At 56.1% G+C, this 14,624-nt stretch overlaps 1 protein-coding gene across 10 annotated transcripts in view; it reads right to left on the bottom strand.

The window, feature by feature from the left end:
* Positions 1–4,076: 4,076 nt before the first annotated feature.
* The window catches only part of LOC309578480 (protocadherin gamma-C5-like), a gene marked incomplete at its 5' end in the record, with an annotated part of 214,695 nt that continues 204,147 nt past the window's right edge, over positions 4,077–14,624 (bottom strand). For 9 of the 10 annotated variants that reach the window (XM_082291158.1, XM_082291161.1, XM_082291162.1 and 6 more), the window contains 2 exons: positions 4,077–5,370; positions 9,654–9,742. In XM_082291158.1, the coding sequence (XP_082147284.1) occupies positions 5,144–5,370; positions 9,654–9,742 (316 nt within the window). In that variant the 3' untranslated portion in view covers positions 4,077–5,143. The remainder of the gene's footprint in view (positions 5,371–9,653; positions 9,743–14,624) is intronic. The other variant, XM_082291156.1, reaches the window with a different exon arrangement.

Genomic DNA, 14,624 nt, shown 5'->3' with positions numbered 1-14,624 from the left:
CCCAGTGCTTTTGGGGACCCCGAAGGAAACGGTGAGAGAGAGCTGCATGAAAACTCGGCTTTTTCGGTGATTTCCACCCCCCTCTGCTTTGCTGGGTGAAGTCATGGCTGGAGGAGCTGCTGATGGGACTCAGCCCATGACCACAGCCTGATGAAGGTTCCAGCTCCCCACCCAGCCCTCCCTGAGGCCGAGTGACAGGTCAGCTCAGCTCACAGATCCAGTGGAAAACTGGCTTGGCTTCAACTCCTTTTGGGTTTTTTGGTTTTTTGGGTTTTTTTCTGTTGTGTTTGGTTTGATTTTCAAGGTCAATTGGGAAAAAACACCAACAAAACCTGCTGCGAACAAGGGCTCCACAAGCTGGTGACATGGGACCAGCACCACCTGCGGCATCTGGATGCTCCAGCTCTGCCAGGAGCAGGAAGTGAATTGGGGACAATCCTCAGAGGGGGGACAAGGGGGTCTCCACCACTGCGTGAGCTGCTCCTGCACCACCGAGAGCTTCCAACTCTGCTGCCTGTGGAGTCGGAAGCTTCCCCGGTCCCATGCCATGGCTGAGTGACAGGGAGGGGAGGAAAAGGTGCTGAGCTGATCCCCGTGGTGGGAAAAGGAAATGGAGAAGGGGGAGAAGCAGCAGCAGGAGGGCACCAAGGTGGAGGAAGATCCGAGCCCCTTCTGGCTGCTGAAGGACATTCAGAGCACCCCAGCACGGATACCCTGGCCCAGGCACAGGGTCCCCATCTGGCACTGGCTGGGCACCTCACAGTTTGCTGGTGAATCCACACCCCCACCCCCCACGTGGTTTGGGGGGGACACAGCCACCGGTCCCCCACAGCCCCCTGCAGGCAGAGTCCCTCAGTCCCCCCAATGGCTGCAGTGAAAGACCTCCCATACCTCTCACTCGCTCCCATCCCACCTGCAGGGCCTCCTTTCCAAGGCCAGGCCACCCTTCCCGGGAGCAATGCCACGAACCCCGCGATGTCACTCGTCCCGAGCGCCTGCCGGGGGCTCTGTCTTGTCCCCGTCTTTGTGTCCCTTTCATCAGGGCTGTGACTCTGGCTCTGCTCCTGTTGGCCTCCGCCGTGTCCCCGCCTCAGCTCGGGAATTCCCCAGCTCACCACGCTGCACTGAGCACGTTCCCGCTCCCGCCTGTCCCCGGTAATTAGCGCGGCTGACCGGGTTTCCTTCATCAGAGCTAATTGGCCAGGTCTGTGTTTGTGACTTCCCCTTCCCGGCTCTCGCCGTGCCCTGGGGTAGTTTTAGCGCAAGAGAGAAGAGAAATGAAATGGAGCTCGATGTGCCCCCTCTCACTGCACACATCCCGACACCGACACCCGCAGCGGGGACACCGCGGGGGCTCAGGGCACCGGGGAGGTGGTGGCTCCTCAACCCGAACCCACCCCTAGAGTTCTGCAAAGCCTCTTTGCTCCCCGCCAGTGGTGACTGTCACCCATCTGAGGACCCACTGGCTTGACCATCCCCGGTTCCTTCACCCACAGCCCTCAGCACCCAGCTCAAGGCACCCGGGGGCATCACCAGCCAAGCGGGCAGTGATGCCCGGTGCCCTGGGATGAAGCCACCCCGGCCACGACAGGTGCTGGGGTCAGCCCTGCTCCCCGTTGGGGATGGTCGATGGGATTGATCCCCACCATTCCCCTGGAGCTGTCCCAAGGCACTCCAGGTGATCCAGCACGGGAGGCACCGCGGCTCCGGGGCTGGGGCAGAGGGCGCGGTGTCACAGGGGTCCCGGAGCAGCAAATCCCTGCCCTGTCACTGCCCTGACCCTCGTGGTCTCCCCTGTGGCCTGGGACCGCCTGTCCCGAAGGAGGATGCTCTGGTTAGAACCCCTCGTGTGTGTGTGACCAGGGCTGGCCCCACGTGCACAGGAGAGGAAGGAGAACTGGATCTGTGGGATGAAAAGGGAGTTTGGGGAGAGGGATGTTCCTCTGAGAGGTGCATGGGGATTTCCAGGCACCTCCGTGCAGCGGGATGGGGGTTTGGTGTCTCCGAGGGGCGCTGGGGGATTAGGGAAGTGTCTGTCAGTCTGCAAGGGGGGCTCAGGGGGTGCTCTCTGTGTGTGAGGACAGACTCGGGGGGGTTTTGGGGGGCAGAGGGTGGAGGCCACAGAGCTGCACCTGGACAGAGACACTGGGTGGGGACGGATGGGAATGCAGGAATGGGGGCAGTGCCCCGCACACCTGGAGCCTCCTGTGCTCTGCTAAGAGGGGGGACCAGCCCCAAACCCCAATCCCAGGCTCTGTCTGTCTGTCTGTCTGCTGGGGCTGCTCTGCCCCCGCCTCCTCCACCCTCTCCCTCACATCTGGCCAGCAGCAGCTTATTTTTTCCTCCAAGGTTGCGACACCCTGAGCCACGGGATGTTTTTCCTCAGCCTGTGTTGGACCCCCCACAGGGAGAGGGTGGGAGGATTGTCTTGGCCAGGGAGCTCCGCTCACGCCTGAACCACGTCCCATCCACTGTCACCAAGGGCAGAGAGGGGAGATCATGAAAAGCAAATCAGACCAGGGCTGGAGGAGGGAGAGTGGATTCCTGCTGGTGATGAGGAAGGGTGGGGGGATCCACCACCAGGTCTGGTTCTCCAGACCCTCCAGGACTGGGGAAGAATGACCAGATCCTGCCAGTGATGGAGACGGGCAGCTGGATCCTCTTGGAGCTGTAGCTACCAACCCCATCATGTCCTCAGCCATGATCCACAGCCACATCACCCTCCACTCAAAGGCCTGGGGGGCCAGAGGACGGGGCTGCCCCCACAGCAGGCCTGGGGGACACAAGATTGGGAGTGCCCCAAGAGCATCCCCACTGCTGGAACCAGTGCTGAACCACCCCTGCCAGAAGTCTCAGCACAGCAGCACCACCGGGATGGACGGACCCCAACTGTGCCTCCCTTTTCCCGTCAGAATAAATACCATTGGTTCAGAAGAAACCATTTTATTATTTTTTTTTTCCCAAAGAAAAAAAGCAATATAAATATTAGAGTATAAAACTTGCGTGTAACACATCGACGTTGGTCTATATGGGTATAAGAAGGATATAAGCATATATATAATATATAAGTATAATTCAATATTAGACACATTGAAAGGGCAAACGTGTTTCATTTCACGTACACTCGGAGCACAGACCACATGGAAAGAAGATACAGAGGAAATTGAAAATACTGATGTCCACAAGTTAGTTTACCGCGATTAAAAATAACACGCCACTAAATACACGACACTCACTACGCTACCTCAGATTGCAGATTAAAAAGAAAATATAAAGACTACGATTCAGCTACAGCATTTCTGGGGGGGGGGGGGGGGGGGCAGGTGGCAGCTGCAGGGGACAGGGTGGGAACCGCTCCCAGTGCAGCCAGCGCCGGAGGTGGCTGGATCCGGATGAAACACGGTGGATGCTCCTGCTGCCCTGGGTTTGGGGAGGGGGCAGGGGTGGGGAGAGCCTGGCTGAAAGGGCTGGATCTGCTCAGGTGAGTTACGTGTTAGTGATTAAAAAAGGAAAAAAAACAACACACACCCCCTGGGAAAGTCGGCGCGGCCCCTTCCTGGCCACCCCACAGCTCCTCTCCTGGCTCTGGCTACACAAAGCCCCCATCTGCCTTCCCAGGGGCTCAGAGCTGCTTTGCAATGGGAAGCTGGCCTGGTGCTTCGGTGATGGGCACATGGAGAAACTCTAATCCTCATCCTTCAATTCCCTCCACAGGGTACAAACGCCAAAGCCAGCGGGAGCATCACCTCCTCCGGCCTGGCCCTGCATGGTCCCATGTGGCACTCCCCTAATTACTGCCCCCCATTTTGCAGCTTCACCCCCTGCTCTTGGGTCCCTTGTCTGGATCTGGTCCCCAAACACCACCAGAACAACCATCACTTACTCAGCCACCAACTCTGCACCAAAGCCATGCACCGGCAGCTCCGCAGATCCCACCCCTTTGGGCGAGACCCCAAAAAACCGCCTGTAGAACCGCCTGAGCACCCCAAACAACCTTTGGGGCCCGAACAAGAAGCAATGAGTTTCCCCACCCCGCCTGAGCCATCCCACCCCCTCCCACCCCTTCCCCAGGGCAGCCCCGGCGCGAGGTGCGGTCACACCACGTGGGCATGCGAGGACTTCTCCGGGTCCGTGGAGCTACTGCGCTAGTGCAGGTGTGAGGTGAGGGACGTGCATGCAGACACCGTGTGCAGACAGTGAAGCGTCGTCCCCGGGTCCCCTGCGTGGGGACCTGGCCAGGCTTGGCCGCCGGGGGAGCGAGGCTCTCTTAGCCTTAATTCCATAAGAACATTGACTGTACATTATAAATATTTACTGCAAAGAAGGTTTGAGATGTGTCTGCTCTTCGGAGACCCCTAGAACCGCCGGGGCAGCTGCCGCACACCTCGGCATGCTCCTCATGGAACTCCCTGCCTCTCACACAGCAGGAGGGCTTTTTCCTTATCATATTTCAGGCCATTAGTGGTTACGCTTTAGGAAAAAAAAAAAAAAAAAGCAAAAACAAAACCAAAAGTGTTTCAGATGCAGCTTTGCCATATTCCCTTTGACTCATGCAATATAAACACTTTTTTTTTTTTTTTCCAGGTAAGCAGGAACTGAAGCACTCCCTACCAACTTCCAAATTCCAAAATCCATCGCTATCGACTGGGGGTGAATTTTACGAATGGAAAATTTAAGAGCGAAGAACTGGAGCATGGGCTCTAAGCTAGGAACTTCCTTTTCCTTTCCAAAAACCAGCTGAAGGGCTATAAATTAAAAGATCCACATTAAAATTATTTACACTGGGCAAAGCCAAGCACAAGCCTTGTGCCTTTCTCGGACTACCTGGGAGCAAATCGGATCCAAAGACATGGCAAAAGGCCTTCCGCCCTTGCATATTCTAACACCCGAGGGATTGTATAAAACATTATTCACAGGGCACTTGTTTGCGTTCGGTTTAGGTTCCGGATTGGTTTTCATCATGAGACCTGAGAGCAGCGAGCCCCTGCTCTCAGCTCTGATGATGACGAGATACATTCGCAGCATTTCCTACTTTTGCATCACAAAAAAATTCACATTCGTCCTCCGGCCTGGGCTGTGGTTTTGGGGGAGTGCTGGAGCCGGCTGCCCTGTAGCTCTAAGGTCTCCTTCTTCTTCTTCTTCACTACTTCTTCTCCTTCTTCCCGGATTTCTTCTTGTTGCCTCCGGCGGGGGCGGCGTTCTTGGCATCGCGCTTGCCGGCGGCGTTGGTGAGGGTGGCATTGCTGCCCGGGATGTAGACGTTCTGCCGGTAGTCGGGGACGTGCTGCAGGGTGAACTGGGGGCCGTAGCGGGCGCTCAGCCCCATCGTGCCATTGCCGCCGCCCAGGGTCGAGTTACCGTCAGCAGCTTCTGTGGGGAGCGCCGGGCAAGGGGGGAAAGAGAAAGGCAGGAGGTTAAAGCCAGCTGGAGACCCCACCTCAAGCCCCAGCAGCCCCACAGGGTGTCAAACCCAAACCAACATCACCCTTCAGCTGCCCACAGGGCTGTGCTGGGGAGCCTGGCACGGAGCCCCCCTCCCCCCGAAACTGCCCATTACAAACATATTGTGCAGTCAGACCATCAGTGATGCATTAAAGGAAATCCAATATTTATTTATTTTTCCGCCGCATTTAAAACCCTGCCCGCGGTATTTTTCTCCAGCCAGGTTTATTCAGGGAGCGCGACACGGGAGATGAAAAAGAAAACCCCTCCCCTGCAATACCGCAAAATGGCTCTAGGAAGCCGAGCACGAAGGAAATCGATGCCAGAGCGTGTCTGATGGTCCAGATCTGGGAGCAGGGGGAGGGGAAGGCAAATTCATTCCTGTCGCTATGCAAAGCTCCAGCACGGAGCGAGCAAGCACGGGAGTGGGGAGGGGCACGGGGCCCCCCCGGGATGCCGGGGCTCTGCTGGATGGTGGAGGCCAGATGGAGATGGGGGGATGTGTGGAGGCAGGGGGAGGAATGAGCACGGGGGGATGGCAGGGCTCAAGGGATGCTGTTGCCATGAGCTGCTGCAGGATCTGCTCCAGTGCAGCTGCCCGTGCACGGCTCAGGGTGGGATCCTTGCACAGCCCTGCTCAGAAATGGTTTGCTGAAGCTCAGCTTTTGTGTGAGATCCCGTGGCTCCCATCTCAGCCTTTAACTGCCTCACGCTGGGGCCAGGCTCTCCTGGAGGCCGGAGACACCCAGCAAGGGCACCCAAAGGGCCCGAGGCAGCGCCCAGGGGTGCTGCTCCCTCCCTTCGCAGGCAGCGAGATTGTGGGAACAAAGAAAACCAATGAGCAGAGATGGAGGGCTGGGCCCCCTCGTGTTTCTCCTCACTCCAAACCGGCTCTGTGCACGCCTCCGTGCTGCCTTTGCTTTTCCCTATGCAGATGGAGGTGGCTAAGCCAGCCAGAAAGCTGGACAAAGAGCTGGACCACATCCCACCATCCCGCTGAAACATGGCTGTGTACACGTTCCCTTTGCAGGGGTCGGAAGGATGAAGCAACTGCAGTTTGAAAAGTTGCAGCTGCTCTGGTGGGGCAGGCGAAGAGGAAAACACAGCGAGGCTGAAAACAGGCACGATACTGTGCAGCGGGGCGGGGGCCGTGGTGAGCAAACACAGTGACCCAGCGTGGGGAAATGCCTTTCACTTCCCGCTCTGGAAGCATTCACCACAGGAGAATTCTTCCAGAGTCCCCATGAAATGGGTTCCAGACCTAGCAGGGCTTGGAGGTCCTCAGGCTGGGGAGATGTGTGTCTGTTATTAGTGACATTTATTGCTAATCCTTGCTCACCTCAGCAGCAGCTTATTTCAATGGCAACCAACTCAAGCCCACACCATGGAGGTGTCACAAATGATCCCCGTGGGATGGGATGGGATGGGATGGGATGGGATGGGATGGGATGGGATGGGATGGGATGACTGGAGATGTGCAGGGACCATCCCACAGGTGAACAACAGCCTCCAGCCATGGGGAGGATTGTTTTATCTGCACTGTCCCAGCTGGGGTCAGCCCAGTGAGAGGCTGGGTGGACTTTCCAAGTCCACCTCCTCCTCCCTGGCTATTGCTGCCCTGTGATCCCTCTGGGGCCGCCCCAGACACACCAGGGCTCTGGGGCTGCCAGCACCACCCAAGTCCCCATTAATTAATTTGCAGTCTCAGCACAGCTTTCACCAGGGAGAAAAAGGCACTGGTGAAGTTCCCAGCCTGCCAGTCGGTCCCGGGTGAGGGTGACCGGCTGTTTCTAGGTAACACTGACATTAAGGCTGAAAAGAAGAGGGAACAGGAACAATAGAGGGCTATAAATGGGCACCGAGGTGCTCTTGCCAAGCAAAGCACTTCAGCTCTTGTTGCTGCAAAGGTCATGCTCGGCCTCTACCAGCAGCCTGTCATCATCCCAAACGGTCCTGAGGAGGAAAACAAGAATTTGGGCTTCGGCAAAAATAACCAGCAAGTGGCTCCATCACCCCCGTGGGCAGAGGCGAGGCCGGGGGCAGCCCCAGAGCAGGTGTTGCTGCAGCTGCTGGTGGGGCTTTCAGGAGACCCAATATAGGGTGTCTGCCCCTGCCTGGGGGGACAAGGACCTCCCTGGGCTGCCTTTCCGTCTGCTCTCCTGCCATCCCATGGCACCTCTATAAATTCCCGCTGGCAGCCAGAGTATTTTAAGGACAGGATGTCTGCTCTTGAGTGTCTGCTGTCCTGGAGCATCTGCGCCCCTTGGGCCGTCCTCGCAGCTGCGTCTGCCCATTCAGATGGCTCAAGACACTGGCTTTTCATATTGTTCCCAGTTGCAAGGGAGGAAGACCCTGTGGAAGGATGGCTGGGAAGGGAGACAGAAGCTCTACAGCAAGGTTACAGCCCTGAGGGAAAAATCAGGTCCCCAGGTAGTCTTGAGTTGTGGTGGTGATTTAACCATTGGGAAAGGGATTTAATCCTCCAAAGACTGGATTGTGCAGGCTTGGCCTGGCAGGGTCGGCGCTGCCTCTTGCTGAAGCCAAGGATAACCCCTGGCCCAGGGTTGGGATGCATCCAGGGCATCACCTGTGTCACTGTGTCCCACCTGTCACCCCGAAGCTCAAACAGAGCTCAGTGGGTGACGGTAAAAGATAAGGATTCTTTAAATGACCAGGAAATCACACCCAGGGATGGGTAGCACAAAGCTTAATGGGCAATTAGCGCTGCCCCTAATCAAAGCCTGCTGCAATCAACACTACTGGATAAAGAGAGAGCAGAAAGGGGGGACAGAGAGCAGAGGTGACATGAAAACACTGTGCTGGAGGAAAAAATGTGTGCTGTGTCCCCATGCACACACCCAGCACAGAACGGGCCTGATAAGAATGGATAAGGGAAAGCCATTACTTGGAGGAGGGGTTTGATTTCCATTGACCCCCCTGGGCAGACTGGAGCCCTGGGAGAGGTGAGGACTGTGTGGGACTCGTGGACTGGGGGAGGTTTGCTGCACTAGGGCCCGGGGCTCCGTGGAAGTCGGTGCTTAACCTGGAAGGGACCCGCTTAGCTCTGATCCCGAGGATGGCTGGAGCAGCAGCCAGAAAAACAGCTTTATTTACCAGCAAGGAAACCGGATCTGGAGACACTGGGTGATGATAACCACGTGCAAACCCAAGGGCTATTTTTCCACGGTCGTTTTTCAGAGCAAAGACACATTTTCACGTTGTTTCTTTCTCTTGAGTGTAAACAACTCCCTTGCCCCAGACCTTCGTCCCCATCCCCAGCCACGGCAGCTGTCTCCAGGCTGCCTGGTGTCTGAGGAGCAGCGAAGTTCAGCTGCAGCAGCTTTCCAAGAAAGCAGCACCAAAGCCATTCCTCCTCCCTCGGATTCCTTCCCTCCCGACAGCTCAAAGGAAACATCCTAAGCATTTTGCGCAGGGTTTTATGGCTGTGCTTCTATTTTTAAATCAAGGGGGGAAAGACTTGGAGGTATTTATAAATAAAGGCTGTATGAAAACCAGGTTCTTTATCCACAGCGCTGCACAGAGTGGTGATTGTCCTTGTTTCATGCAAAGCCACGGAGGCTGGGGGTGCGTGGGAGCATCTCTCCCTGCCCAAGGCTTCTGCACAGCCATAAACCAGAACAAACCACCCCAAAATGACCCCAAAGCACCCCCCTGTGAATACAACTGCAAAGAGGCAGCAGCAACCAGTGGGGGAAACCTTGAGGAGTCCGTGGCTCGGCAGAGGGACTCGGAGAGCTCCTCTGCACACACGGTTTGTTGGGAATACTGAGCCGGGCATTCGCTGTTTCCCTGCTCCAGCCTCCAGCCACACACAAACCTCCTCGCCTTGCAGCAAGTTTAAGTTACCGTGACTCTCTGGAATCAAGCAGTTTATGAAACATCATCTCAATGCTGGCTCTGTCGTGTACCACAACCACAGCACAGCCAGATGATGTTTCAGTACAAAGGAAACAGAGTTTGGGTGGAAGAGGTGTCCCTGTCTACAGGAACCAAGTATCTCCTCTGCCTGGATCCTCCCTGCAGGGACATCAGTGCTTTCCCACCAGCTGTGGCAACTGTTGAAGAACTTTTGAAAGCAGCCCAGCTAACCCAGATAAATCAGTCCCACAGCATCTTATCTACCAGCATGAACCCGAGGTGGCCCCACCAGAGCAAGAGTCAGGGGTTTCCCACAAGTGATGGAGACCAACCGTTGGCTGAAGCCAGGATCATGGCTTGGAGCATCTCCGTGTCAAACTGGTTGTTCGGCCAGGCTCCAGCTTCCTCTCCATTCTGGGAGCTGTGGGAAAAGAAAACAAACAGCAAGTTACTACAGTTCAGTCAGGAGTGGGCTGGTGCAGTGCATGCTTTAAATCCTTCTATTAAACAGCACTCAGGAGCCCAGACCCTTCCAGAAGTGTCCACCCCTCACCAGGCTCTTGAAGAATAACCACCAAAAGCACTTGGGGACTCAGTGGTGCTTCCAGCAACACCTTCCCGACTCCTGCTGCCTTCAGAGGCTACAGCCAGCACCTCATCACCTCATAACCCCACCAGTACAGAATCAGAGAATCACAGAATGCTCTGGCCCAGAAGAGAACTTGAAAATCATCCATTCCAACCCCCTGCCATGGGATATAATGCAATCCCTTCCCAAAATTATAATGTAATGTCATAAAAACTGCTGTCCTAATGATGCCATGAAGATTTTTGCCTTTTCTTTTATACACCTGTTATACCTTTTTACAACTCCTGTATTCCCAGTGCTTTTTGCCTCCATTCTTGGCCTTGTTTGTCAAGATGAGAGATTAAACATCTCAGAAGCTTTGTAGCTGGGGATCAGTGTGCCCCAGAGCCCAAGGTCCTCTCCAGAACACATTCTGTAACCTGAGATAGAACCATCCAGGGGAAGGCTCCTTGGGGAGGGGGGCTCACTTGAGCCTCTCATTGGGGAATCTTTGATAGATCTGCTAATTAGTAACACCTATAATGTGATACCAGATCTTTGGGGACACACTCGGTGGGTGCATCTCGATGCATATGACCTGGACGTGTGCACCTAAGGATCCTTAAAATAAATCCCAAGGTAAAATCCCTTTTCCCCTTCTAACCATGTACAACTCTTGATTTTAAGACCAGGAAAAGTTATCACTAAAGCCCCAGAGGCGCATCTGCACCCTTCTATGAGCAGCTCCTCTGTCCTCTTGCAGGCTGTGAGTGGATGCACCTTTCAAGCTATTTCAGGCCACAACTCCATTCTGCAGCTTCGTTCATGTGATGGAGGGTGAGAAAACCCCACGGCGTGCTGGGATTTAGGATCATCACGGAGCAGCTGCCCAGCACCCCAGAACTGGCTCTGAACAGAGCCCCAGCTCAGTCCTGGGGAGGCTGGAGCACCAAGGCGAGGAGAGCAGGGAGCATCTGGGCATCTGCCTTGGTTTCCCTTGGCTGTCGGGGGTGCTGAGCACCACAGATCCGCCTGGGAGAACTCGGGGGATGCAGACAGACTTTGGCTGAGGAGGTTTTGTGGCCGAGGCTACAATCAGCACTCTGTGCAGGCTAACAAGCCCCGCTTTCATGTCTGCCAGGTGTCAGCTGTGCTCAGCCACCGCTCACTGCTCAGGGCTGTGCTCCCAGAGCCCCTCCAGAGCCTCTCCACTTCCTAAACATCTCACCGGCTTCCTGGGGTCCCCTCTGCTCTGTCCCTAAATGACCGCACCACTCAGATCACCGCTCTCTCCTCTCCCAGCTCAGTGCCCTGACCACCCACAGCCCTTTCCATCCACTGGGATGCCGGGATTCACCCCTTGGCTGTGTGCTGGCTCCCTTGGGATGAGGGCTGCCCTGCTCTTGCAGCTGGGAGCTCTCCTGAAGTGAGATAGGGGAGGATGGGGGAGTTGGAAAGCCCTTCCCGTGAAGAGACTTTACCCCATTTCCCAGGGAAGTGCTCAAAGCACCAGGCTGCAAGGCAGGAGGCGGCCTCCTCCACCACTGTGCTCCCAGCCCTTATTCCCAGGAGCTTCCAGACCCTGCTCAGACCCCGAATTCCTGCTCAGACTTCGACACCATGCTCAGCCCCCGATGCCCTGCTCAAACCCTGAATTCCTGCTCAGACCTCGACACCCTGCTCAGCCCCCGATGCCCTGCTCAAACCCTGAATTCCTGCTCAGACCTCGACACCCTGCTCAGCCCCCGATGCCCTGCTCAAACCCTGAATTCCTGTTCAGATCCCAACGCCCTGCTCAGACCCCGAAGCTGTGCTGAGATCCCAGCATCCTGTTCAGACACCAGATTCCTGCTCAGCCCCTGAATTCCCGCTCAGCCACGCTCAAGCAGCCGACACCCCCAGCTCCGGGGTGTCCTGCTGGCAGCTCCGTGCCTGAGCCCTCAGCACCCCGCACGCTGCAAATGCCAGCGCAGGCACGGCCGGTGCCAGCTCAGTGCCACGTGCCGGGCAGCAGATGGGCTCCTCACACCCTGCCGAGCATCCCCCTGCCCAGGTGCCCCCTCCACCTGCACCCTCACACACAGAACAGGACATTTCAGAACTGGGATGGAGCCACAGAAGGGTTCTTGAAGATCGGATCTGCCACAGTGACCTCGTAGCTGGGAAGGTCCTGCCCCAGCTGCACCAAAGCTCTGCAAGGAGAGAAGCCTTGAATGCACAGGAGCTTTCACCACCCCTGTGAAATCCTTCCTGGGAGGCCCTGGCACAGGGTGCCCAGAGCAGCTGGGGCTGCCCCTGGATCCCTGGCAGTGCCCAAGGCCAGGCTGGATGGGGCATGGAGCAGCCTGGGACAGTGGAAGATGTCCCTGCCCAGGGCAGGGGATGGAATGGGATGGTTTGTGAGGTCCTTCCCAATCCAAACCATTCTGGAATTCTGAATGTATGTTCAAACCCCCTTTGAAACACAACACCTGACCCTGAGGATGCTGTAGGGACACTCCCAGGTGCTCTGCAGAAAATCTGGTCTTAAACAACTTGTCCAAAGATGTGCAGGACCTGTGCCAGGACCACAGGACCGTCCTCCCCTTCTATATCCCATGCCTGATCCATCCCCAGCCGGGCACAGGGCACTGCTCTCACACCAGTTAATCTTTAGAGGATGCAAATAAACACTAATGAAGCAGAAGCTGCCCCGGCACGACCCTGCATCCTGAAATACCTGCTGTCTGCCGCACCCCAGGGCATCCTGGCCACTATTTATAGCCCTCCTGCGCACCGTGGGTGGCAGCACAGTTTCAAAAAGGCCAGAAGTGAGGCGTGCTCGCCTCCCAAACTGATTCCTGCGTGATGGCTGTGCTGAGACTCCTCAGCCACGGGTCCCCAGCCCCGCGCTCGGTGCCGTGCGGGCAGCGAGGACAAGGTGGGGACAACCCTGGGGCTGCAGTGACCTGTTAATGTCACAAACAGGGCTGGGAATAGAGCCCCGGGCTAGATCCAATAAAGGACTTAGGAACCTAAACTCCATGGCAAACCACAGCCCGTTCAGCCACCCGTTAACCCCAGCAGCTCCTGCCCACCCCCCCAGTTGGAAGATGAGATGTCCAGGTTTTTCAGGGCTTCAGGAAAGCTGCTCAGAAACATCCCTGAGCCTCCCAGCTGCTGATCCTGGCCCTGGGAGCTGCCCTAACGTGGTGGTACCCAGAGATGGGGGAAGAGAAAGCATAAAAAATACATTAGGGGTGGATTTTTAAACTGTAATATCCCGGTGGTTTGAACTCTGTTTTGAAACCAGAGGCTCAGGTTCAAGTCCCTCTTTGGTGTGGCAGTGCCAGCATCACATTTTCCACCTCCCAAAAGATTCTCTCCTCCTCTCCCACCCCTCCTTCAGCCATCCCTGGACAGAAGCTCCTCCTGCCTCCGGCCAAAGCCTCCGTGCCCTACCACAGTGGGAATGCACGAAGGAAAGGCTCACCCTGTGCTCAGGAAATTCACCTGCACCAGGACTCCTGACCCCACTAAGCTCCCTCCCCAGGTGATCCTCGCCCCCCCATCCCAACAGCCCTTGGCCCCAAGGCTGCATGAAGGCACAGACAGGAGAGCTGGCACCACTGGGCACCAGACTTGGCCAGGAATGGGTTGGGAAGCGAGGGACGAAGGGTCTGGGTAGTCCCGGCAGCCCGGGAAGGGTCTGAGCAGCAGAGCCCAACCTTCCCAGTGCACGGCAGAGAAACGTGGGTCTTGCTCAGGTTGCTTTGAGCTCTTGGTTTAGAGCTGTGTGTCCCAGGGAAAGGGGGACTGTGCACCACCAGCCAGCTCAGGATGGGCAGCACTTCAGACCCTTTTCCTTCCTTGTGGTCTTAGTGAGGGCATGAACACACGAACTGCTGTGCTGAGCCTCACCAGCCCCTGCATTATGGCTGTGCCCCACTGTCTGCGGGACACCCAAAGCCCAACATCCCCTAAATGCTCTGTGGGATCACAAAATCAGACTGGAGAGGGGCCTGAATCGTAGAATCCTACAATGGCTTGGGCTGGAAGGGTCCTTAAAGCTCATCCAGTGCTCCTTGGTCTCACACTTCCACAGCAAAGGAGCTCTCTCAGCCTCTCCCACCCTGCCTTGGGCTCCAGCGCTTGGATCATTTTGGCGGCTCCCATGTGGCCCTGCTTCTGTTGCAGTGAGGAGCCCAAAATCGGGCACAGTGCTCCAGCTGTGGATCTGCCACAGGGGAATTGAGGGCAACCCCTTGTCCAGCTGGCTACAACCATACCAGTAAAACCAGTCAGCCTCCATCACAGCAAGGGTGCCCCAGTGATCCACATTCAACCTGACACCCCCCACGTCCTTTTCTGTAACCTTATTGCGCCCAGTGCTCCCGAATTTTGCACAAAGAGCCCCAAAGCTGTGTGCCTGTTCCTCACGATGCCACAGAGAAAAGCTATTTTAGAAATGCCTTAGCACTGCAAAAAAAAAAAAAAAAAAAAAGGTATTGAACTCACTTCTCTAAGCAGGAAATTCGAGTGTCTCAATTACTTGCAGCGCAATCATCCAGAATTCAGAGGCACAGAAAAAAACCCAAGGGCTGTAATCTAAAAACATCCAAAAATAACTTCTCACAGTGGAGAAGGCACACAGCTGATGGCCAGACCTGGCTGCTTTCCACGGCTATAGGATGGGGCTGTGAGTCACAGCTGTGAATCACTGACTCAACAATGAGCAGCCTTCCCTGCCCTGCTC

Source organism: Coloeus monedula, assembly GCF_965178545.1.
Source record: "Coloeus monedula genome assembly, chromosome: 15".
Lineage (NCBI taxonomy): Eukaryota > Metazoa > Chordata > Aves > Passeriformes > Corvidae > Coloeus > Coloeus monedula.
The sequence above is the reverse complement of the archived record's forward strand: the minus strand, read 5'-3'. Positions and strand labels throughout refer to the sequence as shown.